This window comes from Dipodomys merriami, unplaced genomic scaffold, assembly GCF_024711535.1.
Source record: "Dipodomys merriami isolate MVZ:Mamm:240054 unplaced genomic scaffold, mDipMer1.0.p SCAF_143, whole genome shotgun sequence".
NCBI lineage: Eukaryota > Metazoa > Chordata > Mammalia > Rodentia > Heteromyidae > Dipodomys > Dipodomys merriami.
Genome location: NW_027202749.1, coordinates 904121 through 920771, shown reverse-complemented (window position 1 = coordinate 920771; position 16651 = coordinate 904121). Strand labels below are relative to the sequence as shown.

General features: G+C 48.5%; 1 protein-coding gene across 2 annotated transcripts; it reads left to right on the top strand.

Annotated features, from left to right (window-relative positions):
• Window positions 1-552: 552 nt before the first annotated feature.
• Window positions 553-15139, top strand: Slbp (stem-loop histone mRNA binding protein). 2 transcript variants are annotated; one of them, XM_070021668.1, is made up of 8 exons: window positions 553-716; window positions 855-971; window positions 4325-4429; window positions 5569-5628; window positions 5774-5911; window positions 8233-8382; window positions 11745-11826; window positions 14240-15139. In XM_070021668.1, the coding sequence occupies exons 1-8, from the start codon at window positions 658-660 to the stop codon at window positions 14354-14356; spliced, it is 828 nt and encodes a 275-aa protein (XP_069877769.1). In that variant the 5' UTR covers window positions 553-657; the 3' UTR covers window positions 14357-15139. The 2 variants fall into 2 exon arrangements, with proteins under 2 accessions (XP_069877769.1, XP_069877770.1); XM_070021669.1 differs by lacking the exon at window positions 4325-4429 and having other exon boundaries at window positions 554-716.
• The last annotated feature ends 1512 nt before the right edge of the window (window positions 15140-16651 follow it).

Genomic DNA, 16651 nt, shown 5'->3' with positions numbered 1-16651 from the left:
TGTCACGAGTTCGCGGCCGGCTCGCGGCGAGACATAGCCACCGCGCAGCCCGGCGGTCCCGGCCCGACCGGGAGGAAGGAGCTAGTCGGCCGAGACCGCGCCGTCAGCGACCGCCCCTTTCTAGGCGGAGCCGATCGGAGGCGGGCTCTGCGGGCCGGGCCAATCAGGAGCGCCTTCCGCGAAAAGCTGGGCGCGCGCGCGCAGAAACCCGCCAACACACGCTGCCTGGGAGCGTGCAGCCAATCAGCGCTGAGTGGCCGCGGCGGCCGTCTCTTTGCCCCCCCCATCCCCCCTCGTGGCGGAGGGGCTTCCGGTCCTTATGCCTCCCGCCGCGGAGCTGACGACGTCGGGCCGCAGCGCAGGTGGCAGATCTGAACGGCGCCGTCCCTGGATTAAGGCCTGACACGTCCGCCAGCCTCCCCTTCCCCTCTCTCGCCCGCGAGGCGCGCGCAGCCAGGCCGCGCCCCTCCCCCGCCTGGCCCGTCCCGCGCGCGGGAGCTCCGGGGGCGTGGCCTCCGCCCGCCTAAGGCGGTTGGGGGCGTGGCCGCCGCCTACTTAAGGGCGGTTAGGGCGGGGCGCGCGCGGAGCCCTCAGCGCCGCGCCGAGGTGTCCGCGTCCTCCTCCTCCGCCGTCGTCCTCCTCCCTGACGCCGCCGCCATGGCCTGCCGGCCGCGAAGCCCGCCCCGGTTTGAGAGCTGCCGCGAGGGCGGTGCCAGGTGAGCCGGCCACGCGGCCGTCGTCGTCCTGTGGGGCGTCCGTGGCGGGGTTCGCGGGGCGGGCGTGCGAGGGGCAGGCCCGGGCCGGGCGGGGGGCCTCGCGCCGGGGACCGCCCGCTCACCGCCGTCTCTTCGCAGTCCGCTGTCTTCCGGGAGATGGAGCCTTGGACGCAAGCGCAGGGCCGACGGGAGGCACCGAAGGCCCGAAGACGCCGAGGAGGGCGAACTCCCGGCCGCGGACCGCAGACCCCAGAGGTGGGTCCGGGAGGGGCCGCCGGGGCGGGCGGGGACCCGGGGCTGAGGGGACCCGGGGCCGAGGGGCCGCCGGGGCCGAGGGGCCGCCGGGGCGGGCGGGGACCCGGGGCTGAGGGGACCCGGGGCCGAGGGGCGGGCGGGGACCCGGGGTGAGGGGCCGCCGGGGCGGGCGGGGACCCGGGCCGAGGGGACCCGGGGTGAGGGGCCGCCGGGGTGAGGGGCCGCCGGGGCGGGCGGGGACCCGGGGCTGAGGGGACCCGGGGCCGAGGGGACCCGGGCCGAGGGGCCGCCGGGGCGGGCGGGGACCCGGGGCTGAGGGGACCCGGGGCCGAGGGGCCGCCGGGGCCGAGGGGCCGCCGGGGTGAGGGGCCGCCGGGGTGAGGGGCCGCCGGGGCGGGCGGGGACCCGGGGCCGAGGGGACCCGGGCTGAGGGGACCCGGGCCGAGGGGACCCGGGGCGCGGCGGGCACTCGGGAGCGGGGGGCGCGGGGCCCGGCAAGGCCGGGGCGGGGAGGGAGTCGGGTGACCATTGTCGCGCGGGCCCTAGTGGAGGGCTGAGGAGGGGATGGGCTAGCCGGCGCTGGTTCTGAGTGGCTGTCGCCGGGCTCCGTGGACGCCGGGCGGGCCTAGCCAGACGGGGCCGCTGAGGACGTGGGCCACTCAAGGTTTGGGGTGCAGGGCTTGTGGGCAGTTGGGGGCCTTAAGGCCGGTGCCGACCGTGGAGAGGATCGGCTGCGGGCTGCGGTAGAGAGGCGGACTGAGAGTGGAAGGGCCCCGATTGGGCCCAGCTCTCTCACAGCTGGCGTGCCCCAGCCTCATTCCTTTATGGCAGGAGCGCTTCTACTCCAGGCTTTGTCCTTGCCTGTGCCTGGTGGGGTGCAGGGAGCTTGCTGACCTGAACCCTCCGTATCTGCACATGTTCGTGCAGGCTGTGAAGAGGCAGGAACGCTGCAAGTGCCTAAGAACCAGGTTATCAAGGTAGAAGTAGGCCGGCCTCTGTTGTGAGGAGGTCTAGAGCAGAACTCCTGGTACCGAGTGGGGTGCTCCAGCCCTGGCTACACTTTCTTGTGGCTACACTTTTCGGGGAGGGGGGTAGGGGGCAACTCTGGGGCTTGAACTCAAGGCCTGGGCACTGTCGCTGGACTTCTTTTGCTCAAGGCTAGCATTCTGTGCCCCTTGAGCCACAGCACCATTTCTGGCTTTTTCTGTTTATATAGTACTGAGGACTCAAGCCCAGGACTTCCTACATGCTAGGCAAGCACTCTACCACTAAGCCACATTCCCAGCTCCATGGCTTCACTCTCCACTGGTTACACAATTGTTGGATCAGCTTTACTTTTAAAGATTTCATATAAAGCTTACTTTAAAATACTTTTTTTTTTTTTTTTTGGCTTACTGGGACAAGGTCTTTGCAGTGCAGGCCAGCTTCTTGATCCTACTGCTTCGGCCTCCATAGAGCAGGGATTAGAATTGCACCACTACAATTACCTGGAAATTTACTTTAGAAATCCAGTGTATGTTTCTGTGTGCTATGTCTGAAGGAAAAAAGTTACGTGAAGTATTTATTCATTTGTTACTGCAGCTGTGTTTTCAAAGCACACCATTTGAGTCGGTTAGACTACATAAAGTTTATTTGTTGTAGTGAATTTAGTTTTGATGGACTGGTGGTGTCTAATAGGAAAATGGGGAGGAATAATGCAATCTACGTATATTTACATCTAGTCTGCAAGCAGAAATCAGGTTAGCAATTTTAATTGCCAGAAGTTTTGGCCTCAAGTTGGCTTTTTCTTTTTCTCCATCCCTGGGGTTCGAACTCAGGGCCTGGGCACTGTCCTTGAGCTTCTTTTGTTTAAAACTAGCACTCTACCACTTGAGCCACAGCGCTCCTTCTGGCTTTTTCTGTGTATGTGGTATTGAGGAATTGAACCTAGGGCTTGATGCATGCTAGGCAAGCACTCTACCACTGAGCCACCTTCCCAGTCCTGACCTGAAGTTCTGAGTTTTCAAGTAGTGGGAATAACTTTTATTTTTCTTTTAGAAAACTTGTTGGCTTGAGATAGTCTCATTTATTTACTCATTTATATTTTTGTCCAGTCGTGGAGTCTGAGCTCTGGGCCTCGGCACTGTCCCTCAGCCACAGTGCCACTTCTGGCTTTTTTTTCTGTTTATGTGGTGCTGAGGAATCGAACCCAGGGCCTCATGCATGCAAGGCAAGCACTCTACCACTGAGCCACCTTCCCATCCCTGAGATAGTCTCTTATTAAGTAACCCATGCCGGCCTCAAACTCATGATCTTCCTGACTCAGTCTTTGTCAGGGTCTTGAACTCAGGGCCTGGGTGCTGTCTCTGAGCTTTTGTGCTCAGAGTAAATACTCGGCCACAGCGCCATTTCTGGCTTTTTGATAGTTGATTGGAGATAAGAGTCTCACGTACTTTCCTGCTTGGGCTGGGTTTGAACCACAATCCTCAGATCCAGACCCCTGGTAGCTAGGATTACACGCTTGAGCCACTGGAGTCCAGCCTGCCTCAGCCTCTTGAGTGCTGAGGTTGCAAGTGTATGACATCACCTGTGGCTAAATTGCTTGATTGTGGCTAAAGATTTTCTTTCAGCTGAGTGCTGGTGGCTCACGCCTATAATCCTAGCTATTCTGGAGGCCGAGATCTGAGGATCACAATTTGATGCCAGTCTGGGCAGGAAATGTCTATGAGACTCATATTAACCACCAAAAAGCTGGAAGGGGAGCTGTGGCTCAAAGTGGTAGATAGCACCCAGGTGGGGTTCAAATGCCAACCTACCCCCCTCACCCCAAAAAACCCTCAAACAGTTGCTTGACTTTGAAGTAGAACTAAATTCCTGGATTAGATTGAAATTTAGCCTAGCTGTAGGGGATGTACCATTATGCTTTGTAATGCAGCAAGGACACTTGACGCTACATTCACATCTTTTTTTTTTTTTTACATCTTTATGGTAGTTGTGATGAATATAGCCCATGTTCTGACTTTTGAGCATCTAAAAGGTAAACCCTGGGGCCACTGTATGTTGGTCACTGTTCTTTATACTAATCCTGTGTTAAAAATCTTTTTAAGTCCTGAAAAAACAGACCTAGTTATAGTCAGTGGGCTGTGTCCCTGTTTAATGAGACTGAACCGGGGCAGGTGAGTAGGGGTTGTCTAATGAAGTCAGAAAGGCTTTAAGAATGCCCAAACTCAGTGAAGTTAAAAGAAAAAGTGTAAAGCAAAGTCTACTTCCTTGGTATTTGCTTAAACAGTTTGTGATTATTTTCTAAATAATTTGAAAGGAAACTGAAAGTAATCCGATGAATGGTTCAAATGTGCATTTTTACTTTATTGTAGCTTTACCACTCCTGAAGGCCCTAAGCCCCGTACTAGATGTTCAGATTGGGCAGGTGCAGTTGAAGAAGATGAAATGAGGACCAGAGTTAACAAAGAAATTGCAAGGTACCCATTTTGGACCACCTTGAAATGTTTTCTGATTTTTTTGGTTCCTTCCCAAATGGCCCAATTACATACTAAATCCTAGTTTTGTCTTTGATAGTGATTAAAAAGAAAAAATTGGTTTCTAGGATCAGAGGTTGTAGTTCAGTGGTAGAGCATTTGCCTGCAGTGCATTAGCTTTGAATTTGATGTCTAGTCCCTCATGGGTGATAAAAACCAGACTAGTAGCATCAGTACCTCTTGGGAAGAAGGTGCTCCTTGTGAGTGGGGCCTAGTCATTCTGCTAAGCCTTCCAAGTGAGTCTGCTCTCAGTTTGAGGACTACCCTTAGGGACAATCCTTCAGTGGAGTTAGGTTAGAAGTGGTGCCATGGAATGCAGAGACCCATCAGGGGGCTGGTTTGCTTGCTTGCTTGACCCCTCTTTTCTGTCTTTAACTTCCCCCCCTCCCTCCTTCACATATGCTAGTCAGGAACTTTTCTATAGTTGTCAAGTGACTGGCAGATGGCACAAGATCTCTTTATCAATTCGTGTTCCTCATGGTATTAAGGGAAGCAGGATTAGCTGTCCTCTTAGATATTTAGGTCTCCTAGCATTCTTAGGATTTCTTCTTCCCTGGGGAATCTTTCTAGGACATAAGATGTGGTGTATGAAGGCACAAAAGCAGTTTGCTCCTAACTGGTTTGCTTTAAACAGGCTATTATGATCTTGGCAAATAATCTTTTATCTTATAAAAATAAAACAATTTGGGAATTGTTAAAAATAACCCAAACCACAGTACTCAAAAAGCCTTCATTCCTAGCCAGGCCCCAGTGGCTCATGTCTGTAATCCTAGCTACTCAGGAGGCTGAGATCTGAGAATCACGGTTCAAAGCCAGCCCGGGCAGGAAAGTCCGTGAGAATCTTATCTCCAATAAACCACTAGAAAACCGGAAGTGGCACTGTGGCTCAAGTGGTAGAGCGCTTGCCTTGAGCTGAAGAGCTGAGGGACAGCGCCCAAGCCCAGAGTTCAACCCTGCGACCAACAAAACAAAAAAAAAAAAAAAAAAGCCTTCATTCCTGTCAGCTTTTAGCTCTTGGAAACATTGTGCTTTTTTTTTTTTTTTTTTAATGTTTTTAAAAACAGCAATTATTTTGTTCTCAGATATAAAAGAAAACTCCTCATCAATGACTTTGGGAGAGAGAGAAAATCATCCTCAGGAAGGTATTTGCTGTGCAAATATTTCTTTGTAATTTTCTAATGAGAGAAATTGTGATTGAGAAATCTGATTATCCCAGTAGCATTTATTGGTGAGTCTCTTCTTCACTGACTTGAAATAATTGTATTTGTTGTATATTGGATTTTGCAGTTCTGATTCAAAGGAGTCCACATCTGCAGTGCCGGCTGATGTTGAGACAGATGAATGTGTCTTGATGAGAAGACAGAAGCAAATCAACTATGGAAAAAACACCATTGCCTATGATCGCTATATTAAAGAGGTCCCCAGGTATCATCTCATTGGACGTTCTGAACCAGCCCTGTGGCATTGCACTTGTGAGGAGTTGTTTATATGAGACAAACCTGTCAGGAAGTATCTTAATTTATTAGAGACTCACAGGAGCTTAAGTGCAAAACAAGACAAGAGTCTGTATGCAAAATCAGATGTGAAGATAGTGTATTCCTGCTTGTGTGCACGCCCGTTTTAGGTTTTGAACTCAGGGTTTTGTGTGTTATCTCAGAGCTTTTTTGCTCAAGCTGAGTGTTATATCACTTTACCACAGCTCTACTTGATGCTTTTTGTTGATTAATTAGAGATAAGTCTGATGGGCTTTCTTGGTGGCTCTGAACCCCCATGCTTAGAACTCAGTCTTCTGAGTAGCTAGAATTACATGAATGAGCCATTAATGCCAGGTGTTATATAACATTTCAATCTTTTTTTTGGTCGGTCATGAGGCTTGAACTCTGGGCCTGGGCGCTGTCCCTCAGCTCTTCAGCTCAAGGCTAGTGCTCTACCACTTGAGCTACAGCGCCACTTCCGGTTTTCTGGTGGTTTATTGGGGATGGGAGTCTCACGGGTCTCTCTCCTGCCTGGGCTGGCTTTGAACCATGACCCTCAGATCTCAGCCTCCTGAGTAGCTAGGATGACAGGCGTGAGCCACCAGCGCCCGGCTTAACATTTCATTCTTAGGACACAACAATTATATACAGTTATCAAAATACACAGCAAAAGAACCTTAAAGATAATTGGAGAGAAAATTGGTGTCACCCTTTGTGTGTTTGTGTGTGTGTTGGGGGTGGAGGTATGGGGGTTGTAGTGTTTTGGGGCTTGAACTCAGGGCCTGGGTGCTGTCCCTGAGCTTTTTTTGCTCGACTAGCAGTTTACCACTTTTCCTGTGTCCGTAGCTCTACCTCCAGTTTTCTGGTGATTAATTGGAGATAAGAATCTCAGGAAGCTGGGCGCTGGTGGCTCACACCTGTAATCCTAGCTACTCAGGAGGCTGAGATCTGAGGATCGCGGTTCAAAGCCAGCCTGGGCAGGAGAGACGAGGCCGTGAGACTCCTATCTCAAATAAACCACCAGAAAACCGGAAGTGGCGCTGTAGCTCAAGTGGTAGAGCGCTCGCCTTGAGCTGAAGAGCTGAAGGATAGCGCCCAGGCCCAGAGTTCAAGCCCCACGACCGACAAAAAAAAAAAAAAAAAGAATCTCAGGAGGTGGCACTGGTGGCTCAATGCCTGTGATCCTAGCTACTTAAGAGGCTGAGATCTGGGATCATTTTCTGGATCTTACTGCTTTGCAAGATTGAGTGCATAGACTGTAAAAGAAGAGTAAGGTTCAAACATAGAGCGTCCTTAAGTTAGGGTCTTAGCCCAGGCTGCCTCAAAACTAATGGTCCTCTTGCTTCAGCCTACTGAATTCTGGGTTTGTAGACATGCCATTACTGGTAAAGTGGCATTGATTTTAATTATTTTTTGTGGGGTAGTTTTGGACCTTGAACCAGGGCTTGGTACCTACATGAGCAATGCCTGTAGCCCTGAAGAAGTCGTTTTCATTTTGGAGACTGTCACTGATTAACATTTTTTTCTTTTCTCTTTTTTTTTTTTTTTTTTGGGGTCCGGTCATGGGGCCTGAACTCTGGGCCTGGTCGCTGTCCCTCAGCTCAAGGCTAGTGCTCTACCACTTGAGCCACAGCGCCACTTCCGGCTTTTTTTCTTTTTGCTCATGTGGTGCTGAGGAATCAAGCCCAGGGCCTCATGCATGCAAGGCAAGCGTTCTACCACTGAGCCACCTTCCCAGCCCCTAAAATTTTTTTTTTTTTTTTTTTTTTTTTTTTTTTGTCGGTCGTGGAGCTTGAACTCTGGGCCTGGGCGTTGTCCCTCAGCTCTTCAGCTCAAGGCGAGCGCTCTACCACTTGAGCTACAGCGCCACTTCCAGTTTTCTGGTGGTTTATTGGAGATAGGAGTCTCACGGTCTCTCCTGCCCGGGCTGGCTTTGAACCGCGATCCTCAGATCTCAGCCTCCTGAGTAGCTAGGATTACAGGCGTGAGCCACCAGCGCCCAGCTAGCCCCTAAAATTTTTTTCTTTAACTTTTTAAATTATTATAAGGGTGATGTACAGAAGGGTTACAATTACATAAGTCATGTAGAGAGTATATGTCATTTTAGACAATGTCACCCCTTCCCTCTTTTTTGTGCCAGTACTGAGGCTTGAATTCAAGGCCTGAGCTCTGTCTCTTTATCTTTTTTACTCAAGGCTGACACTCTACCACTTGAGCCATAGTTCTAGATTGCTTAGCCTTCTAACTACTGATCCTGCTCTTTTCTTATAGACACCTTCGACAACCTGGTGTCCATCCTAAGACTCCCAACAAATTTAAGAAGTATTCCCGGCGGTCTTGGGACCAGCAGATCAAACTCTGGAAGGTGGCACTGCATTTTTGGGACCCTCCAGCTGAAGAAGGATGTGATTTGCAAGACATGTATGTGTTTATTTTCATTCTTCTCTTGTTGACATATTGAAACAACTGTGTGTCACTTGTAACAGGTCATCCTAGAAGTTATCAGAAACAGCAGCCAGCTCTTGGTTTTGTATGTGTATGTGTGTATATGTGTATACGTGTATGTGTGCAGAGGTAGGTGCACACGCATATGTAGGATGGTGGGAGAATTCTGGGTTAGATTTACCTTCTGGAGCTAGAAAAGAGAGCTCAGTAAGTCTAGAGTTCAGTAGAGAGCTCAGTAAGTCATAATGGTTTTGTCTAAGGTGGTAGTAGTAAGGTTGAATTTGGGGTCTCTTGTATAAGGCAGGTGATCTACCACTTGAGCCATTCTGTCCCCTGGTTTTGTGTGTGTGTGTGTGTGTGTGTGTGTTTCCTTGTGCCAGTATTGGGGCTTTAACTCAGGGCCTGAACACTGTCCTTTAGCTTTGAGCTCAAGGCTGGTGTTTGAGCCACAGCTCCACTTAATGACTTTTTTGGTAGTTAATTGGAGATAAGGGTCTCACAGACTTGAATTGAGCCACAGCTGCACTTCTGGTTTTATTTTGGCCTTTTTGGAGATGAGAATCTCACAGACTTTACTGCCAGACCAAGCCAGGCCTGTCTTCAAATTGCAGTCCTCCCCTCCCCCCACCATCACCACTGGGATTTCTAAAGCATGAGCTACCACATTTGCTCTGCCCTTGGTTGAGATGGAATCTCAGACTTTTGCCTGGGCTGTATTGAGCCTTGATCTCCTGTCTCTGCCTTCTCAAGATAGGATGACAGGCGTGTGTGTCGGGGGGGGGGGGGGGGGGCGGGTAGGGGGTGGTTGGGGCGCAGGTAGTACCAGGAGGTTGAACTCACAGCTTTGCTTTGCAGTTGATGCTGAACTATACCTCCAGCCCTGTTTTTCACAGGTAATTTGAGCCATAATCTACCTTGTCATTATTGGGATCACAGGCATGTGCCACCATGTCTAGCTATGGGTTGAGAAAAGGGGTCTCAAGAACTTTTCTGCCTAGGCTCTCCTTGCACAGAAATCTTCCCAATCTCAGCTTCCCAAGTAAATAGATTTACAAGCATGAGCCACTGGCAACTGGCTTAGCTTACTTGGTTTAAAAGATAAACATCGTAAGCCACCTGGTGTTGGTCGTATCTGTAATCCTAGCTACTAGTCTGTGAGACTCTTAGCTCCAATTAACTGCCAAGAAGCAGGAAGTGGAGCTGTGGCCCAAGTGTTAGAGCTCTAGTCTTGAGCAAAGCTCATGGATAGCGCCTAAGTCCTGAGTTCAAGTCTAAGACTTGAATAAGGAAAAAAACCCTAAAAGATAAATATCCTGAAAAGTATTTGAGTCATAGTTAACTATGAGACTTTTCTAAATGGTGGTCCTGGGACTTGATCTCAGGCCCTGGGTGGTGTCCCTGAGTTTTTTTGCTCAAGGCGTTGAAACACTTGAGCCATAGGTCCACTTTCAGGTTTTTTGGTGGCTAAGTAGAAAACAGGAGTCTCACATATTGCCTAGGCAGGCTTCCAACCATGATCCTTATCAGCCTCCTGAGTAGCTAGGATTATAGGCACTGGTGCCGGGCTGAAAAGGTCCAATTTTAATGAAAAGGAGGGCTTTTTAAAAAAAAAAAACTATTTCCCTTTGTGTATGCAGGTGCATGTGTATGCACTCAGGCACGTGTATGCTGGTCTTGGGGCTTGAACTTAGGGCCTGGGCATTGTCCCTGTACTTTTTTGCTCAAGGCTAGTGCTCTTGCCATTTGAACCACATTCCATTTAATGGCTTTTTTTTGTGTGTCGGTCGTGGGGCTTGAACTCTGGGCTTGAACAGTCCCTCAGCTCTTCAGCTCAAGGCAAGTGCTCTACCACTTGAGCCACAGCGCCACTTCTGGTTTTCTAGTGGTTTATTGGAGATGAGAGTCTCATGGACTTTTCTGCCCGGGCTGGTTTTGAACTGTGATCCTCAGATCTCAGCCTCCTGAGTAGCCAAGATTACAGGCGTGAGTCACCAGCACCCAGCTTTAATGGCTTTTTTGATGGTTAATTGGAGACAAGAGTCTCACAGATTTGACTGCTCAGGCTTAGAATCATGATCTTCCCCACGACTGACAAAAAAAAAAAAAAAATACAAAATCTTGATCCTCAGATGTCAGGCTCCTGAGAAGCTAGGATTAGGGTGTGAGCCACTGGCTTTCCCACTGGGTTTTTTTTTTTTTTTTTTTTTTGCTGGTCATGGGGCCTGAACTCTGGTCTGGGCGCTGTCCCTCAGCTCTTCAGCTCAAGGCTAGTGCTCTACCACTGGAGCCACAGCGCCACTTCCGGCTTTTTCTGTTTATGTGGTGCTGAGGAATCGAACCCAGGGCCTCATGCTTGCAAGGCATGCACTCTACCACTGAGCTACCTTCCCAGCCCCCCACTGGGTTTTAAACATGTGCCTAGTTGAAAATACTGTATATCTGAACTTTTGCTACATGTTCAGAATTGGTACTCAACTGGAAGTGAGAGTAGTATGGTTCTCTGCTCTGCTCTTCTGTTTTTTGTTTTTTTTTAATCTCCTGGCAACTTCTGGTCCAGACCTTTTGCTTCCTCAGACATATTCATTGAGCACATATTTGAGTGCCTTTGTGCTGGGAAATTTATTAGAAACCTGTGTGCTGGAATTAATGTTTTTTTTTTTTTTGTTTTTGGTCCAGTCGTGGGGCCTGAACTCTGGGCCTGGGGACTGTCCCTCAGCTCTTCAGCTCAAGGCTAGTGCTCTACCACTTGAGCCACAGCACCACTTCCGGCTTTTTTTCTTTTTGCTTATGTGGTGCTGAGGAATCGAACCCAGGGCCTCATGCATGCAAGGCAAGCGCTCTACCACTGAGCCACCTTCCCAGCCCTGGAATTAATGTTTTTAACATGGCTTTCCAAGATTGGCTTTACGGATTCCCCCCTGCCCAATATGCACACTATTGTACCATTATCTGAAAGGGAAATTGGAAAAGTATATGTAATAAGATTTGTTGAAGTGTTTGATTTCTTCTCCAAAATTGGGCTTGTGATATCGATACTACTTGTGGATGTGAACATACGATTCCACCACTGTTGAGAATGGCAGATCTTGGCATACTGTGATAGGCAAATCTTTGCCTTTGATTACTGTCTGCTTTCTGTGTTGGATTGATTGAGCAGGGTGGAGTGTAGGGGTCAGGAAGCACTGAAGACTGACCCTGGGGAACTTAGAGGTCTCTATAGTACTTTGTAGATAAGGTTGTTTTCAGTGAGAAGGCTTGTATTGGCAAGAGTCTCACTACTGAGTTTCTTGGCTCTCAAACTCTGGTAACTTTGATGCCTGTTGGATTTTGTTTCACAGACACCCTGTAGACCTCGGAGAAATGGAGACAGAATCCATAGAAAGCAGCTCTGAATCCCAAACAAGCTCACAGGATAACTTTGTAAGTAGTTTATTGTTATATTTCTCAGCCTGGATGTTTTAGGCAAATTAATTGTTGGGAGCATATGCCACTTAACATACTGATGTTAGATTCTGATGCTGATGCTTATGGAAAAGGGGTTCTGTTTCCCATCATTGTGATGTCAGGTTGATCCTAAGATTGAATTCTGAGAGAGCGACTTTTAGTTAGGCATTTGATTCAGCCCAACTAATGAGTCTCTAACATTTTCATTTGGTAGTAAAAGGCCTTTTTCCTGCATCTAGCACCTCCATATTCACTTATTAGTGCCCACTTGTAAGCCATGCATGGTTCCTTCTGGTGGGCTGGTAGTGTAGGAGCCTTTTTTTGTTGCTGTTGGTGGTCGTGGGTCTTGAATTCTGGGGCCTGGGTGCTGTCCCTGAGCTTTTCAGCTCAACTAGCACTCTACCACTTGAGCCATAGTGCCACTTCTGGTTTTCTGGTGCTTAATTAGAGATAGGAGTCTCGAGGGTGTTGGTGGCTCACACCTGTAATCCTAGCTACTCAGGAGGCTGAGATCTGAGGATTGCAGTTCAAAGCCAGCCTGGGCAGAAAACTGGAAGTGGTGCTGTGGCTCAAATGGTAGAGCTCTTTCCTTGAGCTGAAGAGCTCAGCAACAGTGCCCATGTCCAGAGTTCAGCCCCCATGACTGACCTCCCCCACCTCCGTCCCCCCCCCAAAAAAAAAATTGCCTCATCTCTTTAATTCTGTAGTTAGTGTCCAGGAACACATTCTTTAAGACTTATATATGTGTGCAATTTATAATGAAAAACTTGCTATTTTATAAGGGAAACAATACAGTATTTCCATGTGGGCATATCTAAGTAGCATAAGTGAAAAAGCAGGTAAAAAGACTAAAAAGCATAAGTCTTTGTTGTTGTTAGTGCTGTCTGTAAGTTCCTGAATCATATCTGAACTTTTCTTCCTACTGTATTACTCTTGGGGAACCCAGTGCTTGTCCTTTAGGCTTGTTGACATTTGCATGCCACTGTTGTGTCAGTGTCAACTGTTGTGGCAGTGTCAGTTAAACAAATGTCCAGTGTAGACATAGCAAGATGCTTCTCTCTTAAGGAAGGTGCCTGTCTCGTCATGTTTTAAAGACTGGTAAGTTGTTGGTCGTGGTGCTAATACACTTGTAATTCTAGCTACTTAGGAGGCTAAGAGGTAATTGACAAGTTTGAGGCCTATCTGGCAACTTGTAAGACCCTCTGAAGATAGAAAGAGCTAAGGGTTGTAGCTCAGTGTGAGAAGTCTTGTGCAAGTCCTGGGATCATTCTTCACTGTGGGATGGGAAAAAGACTGCTGGACACTGGAGGCTCACTTCTGTAATCTTGGCTACTCAGAAGGCTGAGATCTGAGGATCAAGTTTGAAGCCAGTCCAGGGAAACAAATCCAATCTAGGCCCTTATCTAATTAGCCAGCAGAAAGCCAGGAGTAGAAATGTGGCTGTAAGTAGCAATGTGCCAGCCTTGAACAGAAAAAGCTGAGAGTGCAAAGCTCTGAACTCAAGCCTTTGTATCAGCACACGTGTGTGGGCACTGAAACTGCTCTGAGTGAGTCTGCAGTGCTGCCAACACTGTGTATTGTCCTCTATTGGTGTTCATGCTCTGTAACTGTTTTTTGTTGTGCTAGTTCTGTCCTTTATTTAGCCTTTTCCACTTAAGGCTAGTTGCTCTACCATTTGAGCCACAACTCCATTTCTGGCTTTGTTTTTGGTGGTTAATTGGAGATGAGTCTCACAGACTTTCCTGACTGGGCTGGCTTCAGAACCTTGATCCTCAGATCTCAGCCTCCTAAGTAGCTAGGATTATAGATTTGAGCCATCGATGCTTGCTAGTTTGTAATTGACAGGGTTAATTCCTACTTAGTTAACTAAGTAGGAATTTGAAACCTCCAGGCATGAGCATCAGTTAGCTAATATTTTGAATTGTTCTGTTATATTTTTGTGTTCATGGGACTGTCATTGGTCATGATCAGTTTGTTTTGGCCCTGCCATATTCTTGGATATCTAAACATGTACTGAAGTCCCTCAGGCAAGAGAGTCAACCTGGGCTACGAATCATTAAAAGCAAATGTAGAAGCCAAGTGCCGGTAGTTCATGCCTGTAATACTAGCTACTGAGGAGGCTGCCATCTGAGGATCCCAATTAGAAGCCAGTCTAGGCAGGAAAATCCACGAAACTCTTAATTCCAGTTAATCACCAAAGAGTAGGCAGAGGAGCTGTGGCTCAAGTGGTAGAGTGCTCACCTTGAGCAAAAAGCTCAGGAACAGTGTTCAGGCCCTGAGTTCAAGCCCCAGAACTGACACATGCATGAATGCCTATACACACAAACACATACAGAAAAAACCTGTGTATCTGATGGATATAGACATGACCCATGCTTCTGTTTTCTAGGATGTGTATTCTGGCACACCTACCAAAGTTAGACATCTGGACTGTCAAGTGGAGGATGAATTTGATTTAGAAGCTTGTTTAACTGAACCCTTGAAAGAATTCTCAGCCATGAGCTAACTGCCATCTGGCAGCCACCATGAGAAAGTTTCCTCCCCCTGGCCAGGTCAAGGCTGGAGAAGCATGTGCTGTGTGTGCATTTGTACTTAATGGTCTGTTAATAGTTCATTATCTCATGATCACTTGTTATTTTTGCCTTATTTTTTTAAGAAATGTTAATTTTTATTTATAGTATGTTTCGCATGTTTTAAATTGTAAATGGAGTTAAAGCCAAGGCAAATCGAACCAGGAACTAATATTGCAACAAATCTAATGCTAATGTTGTCTGTCAGACTGCCAAGCGTACTTCATCTGGTTTCCTTAAGTGTCTTAGATTTCAAGTTGCCTCTTGTCATATGGGTTGCTTGCTGATTGAACCATGTATTCATGGGACCAGTCTGGAGTCAGTTTCTTTTACAGGTATCTGACAATTCTGAGTCAGACAGTTACAGTGATTTTGAAGACTATTTTCTGGCCTTGTAATCCCGCGCCCCCCCCCCCCCCCCCCCCCACAGAGCTCTGAAAAGTCAGTTAAATCGACTTGTTAAATTAGTGGGTTTTATATTAGCTATGCAGTCTTAATTTGGAACTTGTAAATAGTTGCAAGATCTTAATATCAAGAGTTAAGGCATTTAGAACATATTTAGAACATATTTCATAAGACCAGTTAATTTACCATGTAAAATTGCTGTAAATGATAATGTGTATAGATTTTCTGTTCAGGTATTCAATTGTAAACTTGTCAAAACTTGCATTTCTATTGCTTTTGTATGGAATGATGTTGAAAAAAATAAAAAGCACCTTCTGTAACTGATTTGTACTGTTGGTAGATGGGACATGTGGGGTGATTCAGTAAGCCTCTTTCTCTAGCTCCTGATACACATACAGCCTTGGGGAGGCGCGGGCATCCTTTGGTGACAGTTGTGTCTAGAGATTTAAGTGGTGGACAGGCACAGACACCATCAGTCTTAGTTCTTGCCCACCACATCGTGGGAGGACCCTTGACTCAGCATCCTGGTTATGTATCACTGTATAGCCTGGCTGCTTTGGGTGCTCAGCAGACTGACAGCACAGATGCCGACTGGACTGAGGTCTGATCCTTATTCATCAGCACTTGGGGTGACAGAACGGAGACCCAGCAATGGGCTGAGTCTTGAGGGACATTCTGTCCATAGCCTGCCTTCCCTGGCTGGGCCCTTGGACTCTGGCAGTTCTGTCTACAGACATGATATAACTAACCCACGGCCATGACCACCTGTCACCGACTTGGAAAGTGATTGTTTTTTTGTTTTTTTTTTTTGGGTCCGGTCGTGGGGCCTGAACTCTGGGCCTGGGCTCTGTCCCTCAGCTCTTCAGCTCAAGGCTAGCACTCTACCACTTGAGCCACAGCGCCATTTCCGGCTTTTTTTTTTTTTTTTATGTGGTGCTGAGGAATCGAACCCAGGGCCTCGAGCATGCAAGGCAAGTGCTCTACCACTGAGCCACCTTCCCAGCCCCCGATGTTTGTTTTTTGCAGGAGGTAGACTGGCGGCTATGTTCGAGTAGTTTCCGAAGGCAGATTCCCTGGCTGGTGTTTCTGGCACATTCATAGGCTGTAGCACTGGGCCCCAGCAGAAGGCGAGGCTGGGAGGCTGCACTCAGATTGGAACTGAACTTGACTCTGAGCCTGGGGTGCCACAGGGTAGAGCCAGACACCCTTAAAGGTCAAAGGTCAGTTCAAAGGGTCCTGAGGGGCAAGGCGACTAGCATGGCCCTAAAATGTTTTTTGTTTTTGTTTTTTTTTGGGTCCAGTCGTGGGCCTGAACTCTGGGCCTGGGCACTGTCCCTCAGCTCTTCAGCTCAAGGCTAGCGCTCTACCATTTGAGCCACAGCGCCACTTCCGGCTTTTTTCTTTTTGCTTATGTGGCGCTGAGGAATCGAACCCAGGGCCTCATGCATGCAAGGCAAGCGCTCTACCACTGAGCCACCTTCCCAGCCCGCCCTAAAATGTTTAAAGAGGCTAGGATGTGGTTGGTGAATGCTTGAGGAGCTGGGTAATAAAGCCAAGGGTTTTCTGGGCTAGGTACAGTATCCTGCTTTGTGCTCTTTGTAGAATGCTGGTGTGAGACTACTGAACAGGCAGGCCAGGAGTGGGTTTGAATATTATCAAGTAAGTCTGAAATGAAATGGGTTTTAAGCAAAGATAAAATCTGGAGGTCAGGCCGGAAAGGTAGCTCAGTGGTAGAGCGCTTTCCTTGCATGAGGCCCCGGGTTCGATTCCTCAGCACCACATAAGCAGAAAAAGCCGGAAGTGGCGCTGTGGCTCAAGTGGTAGAG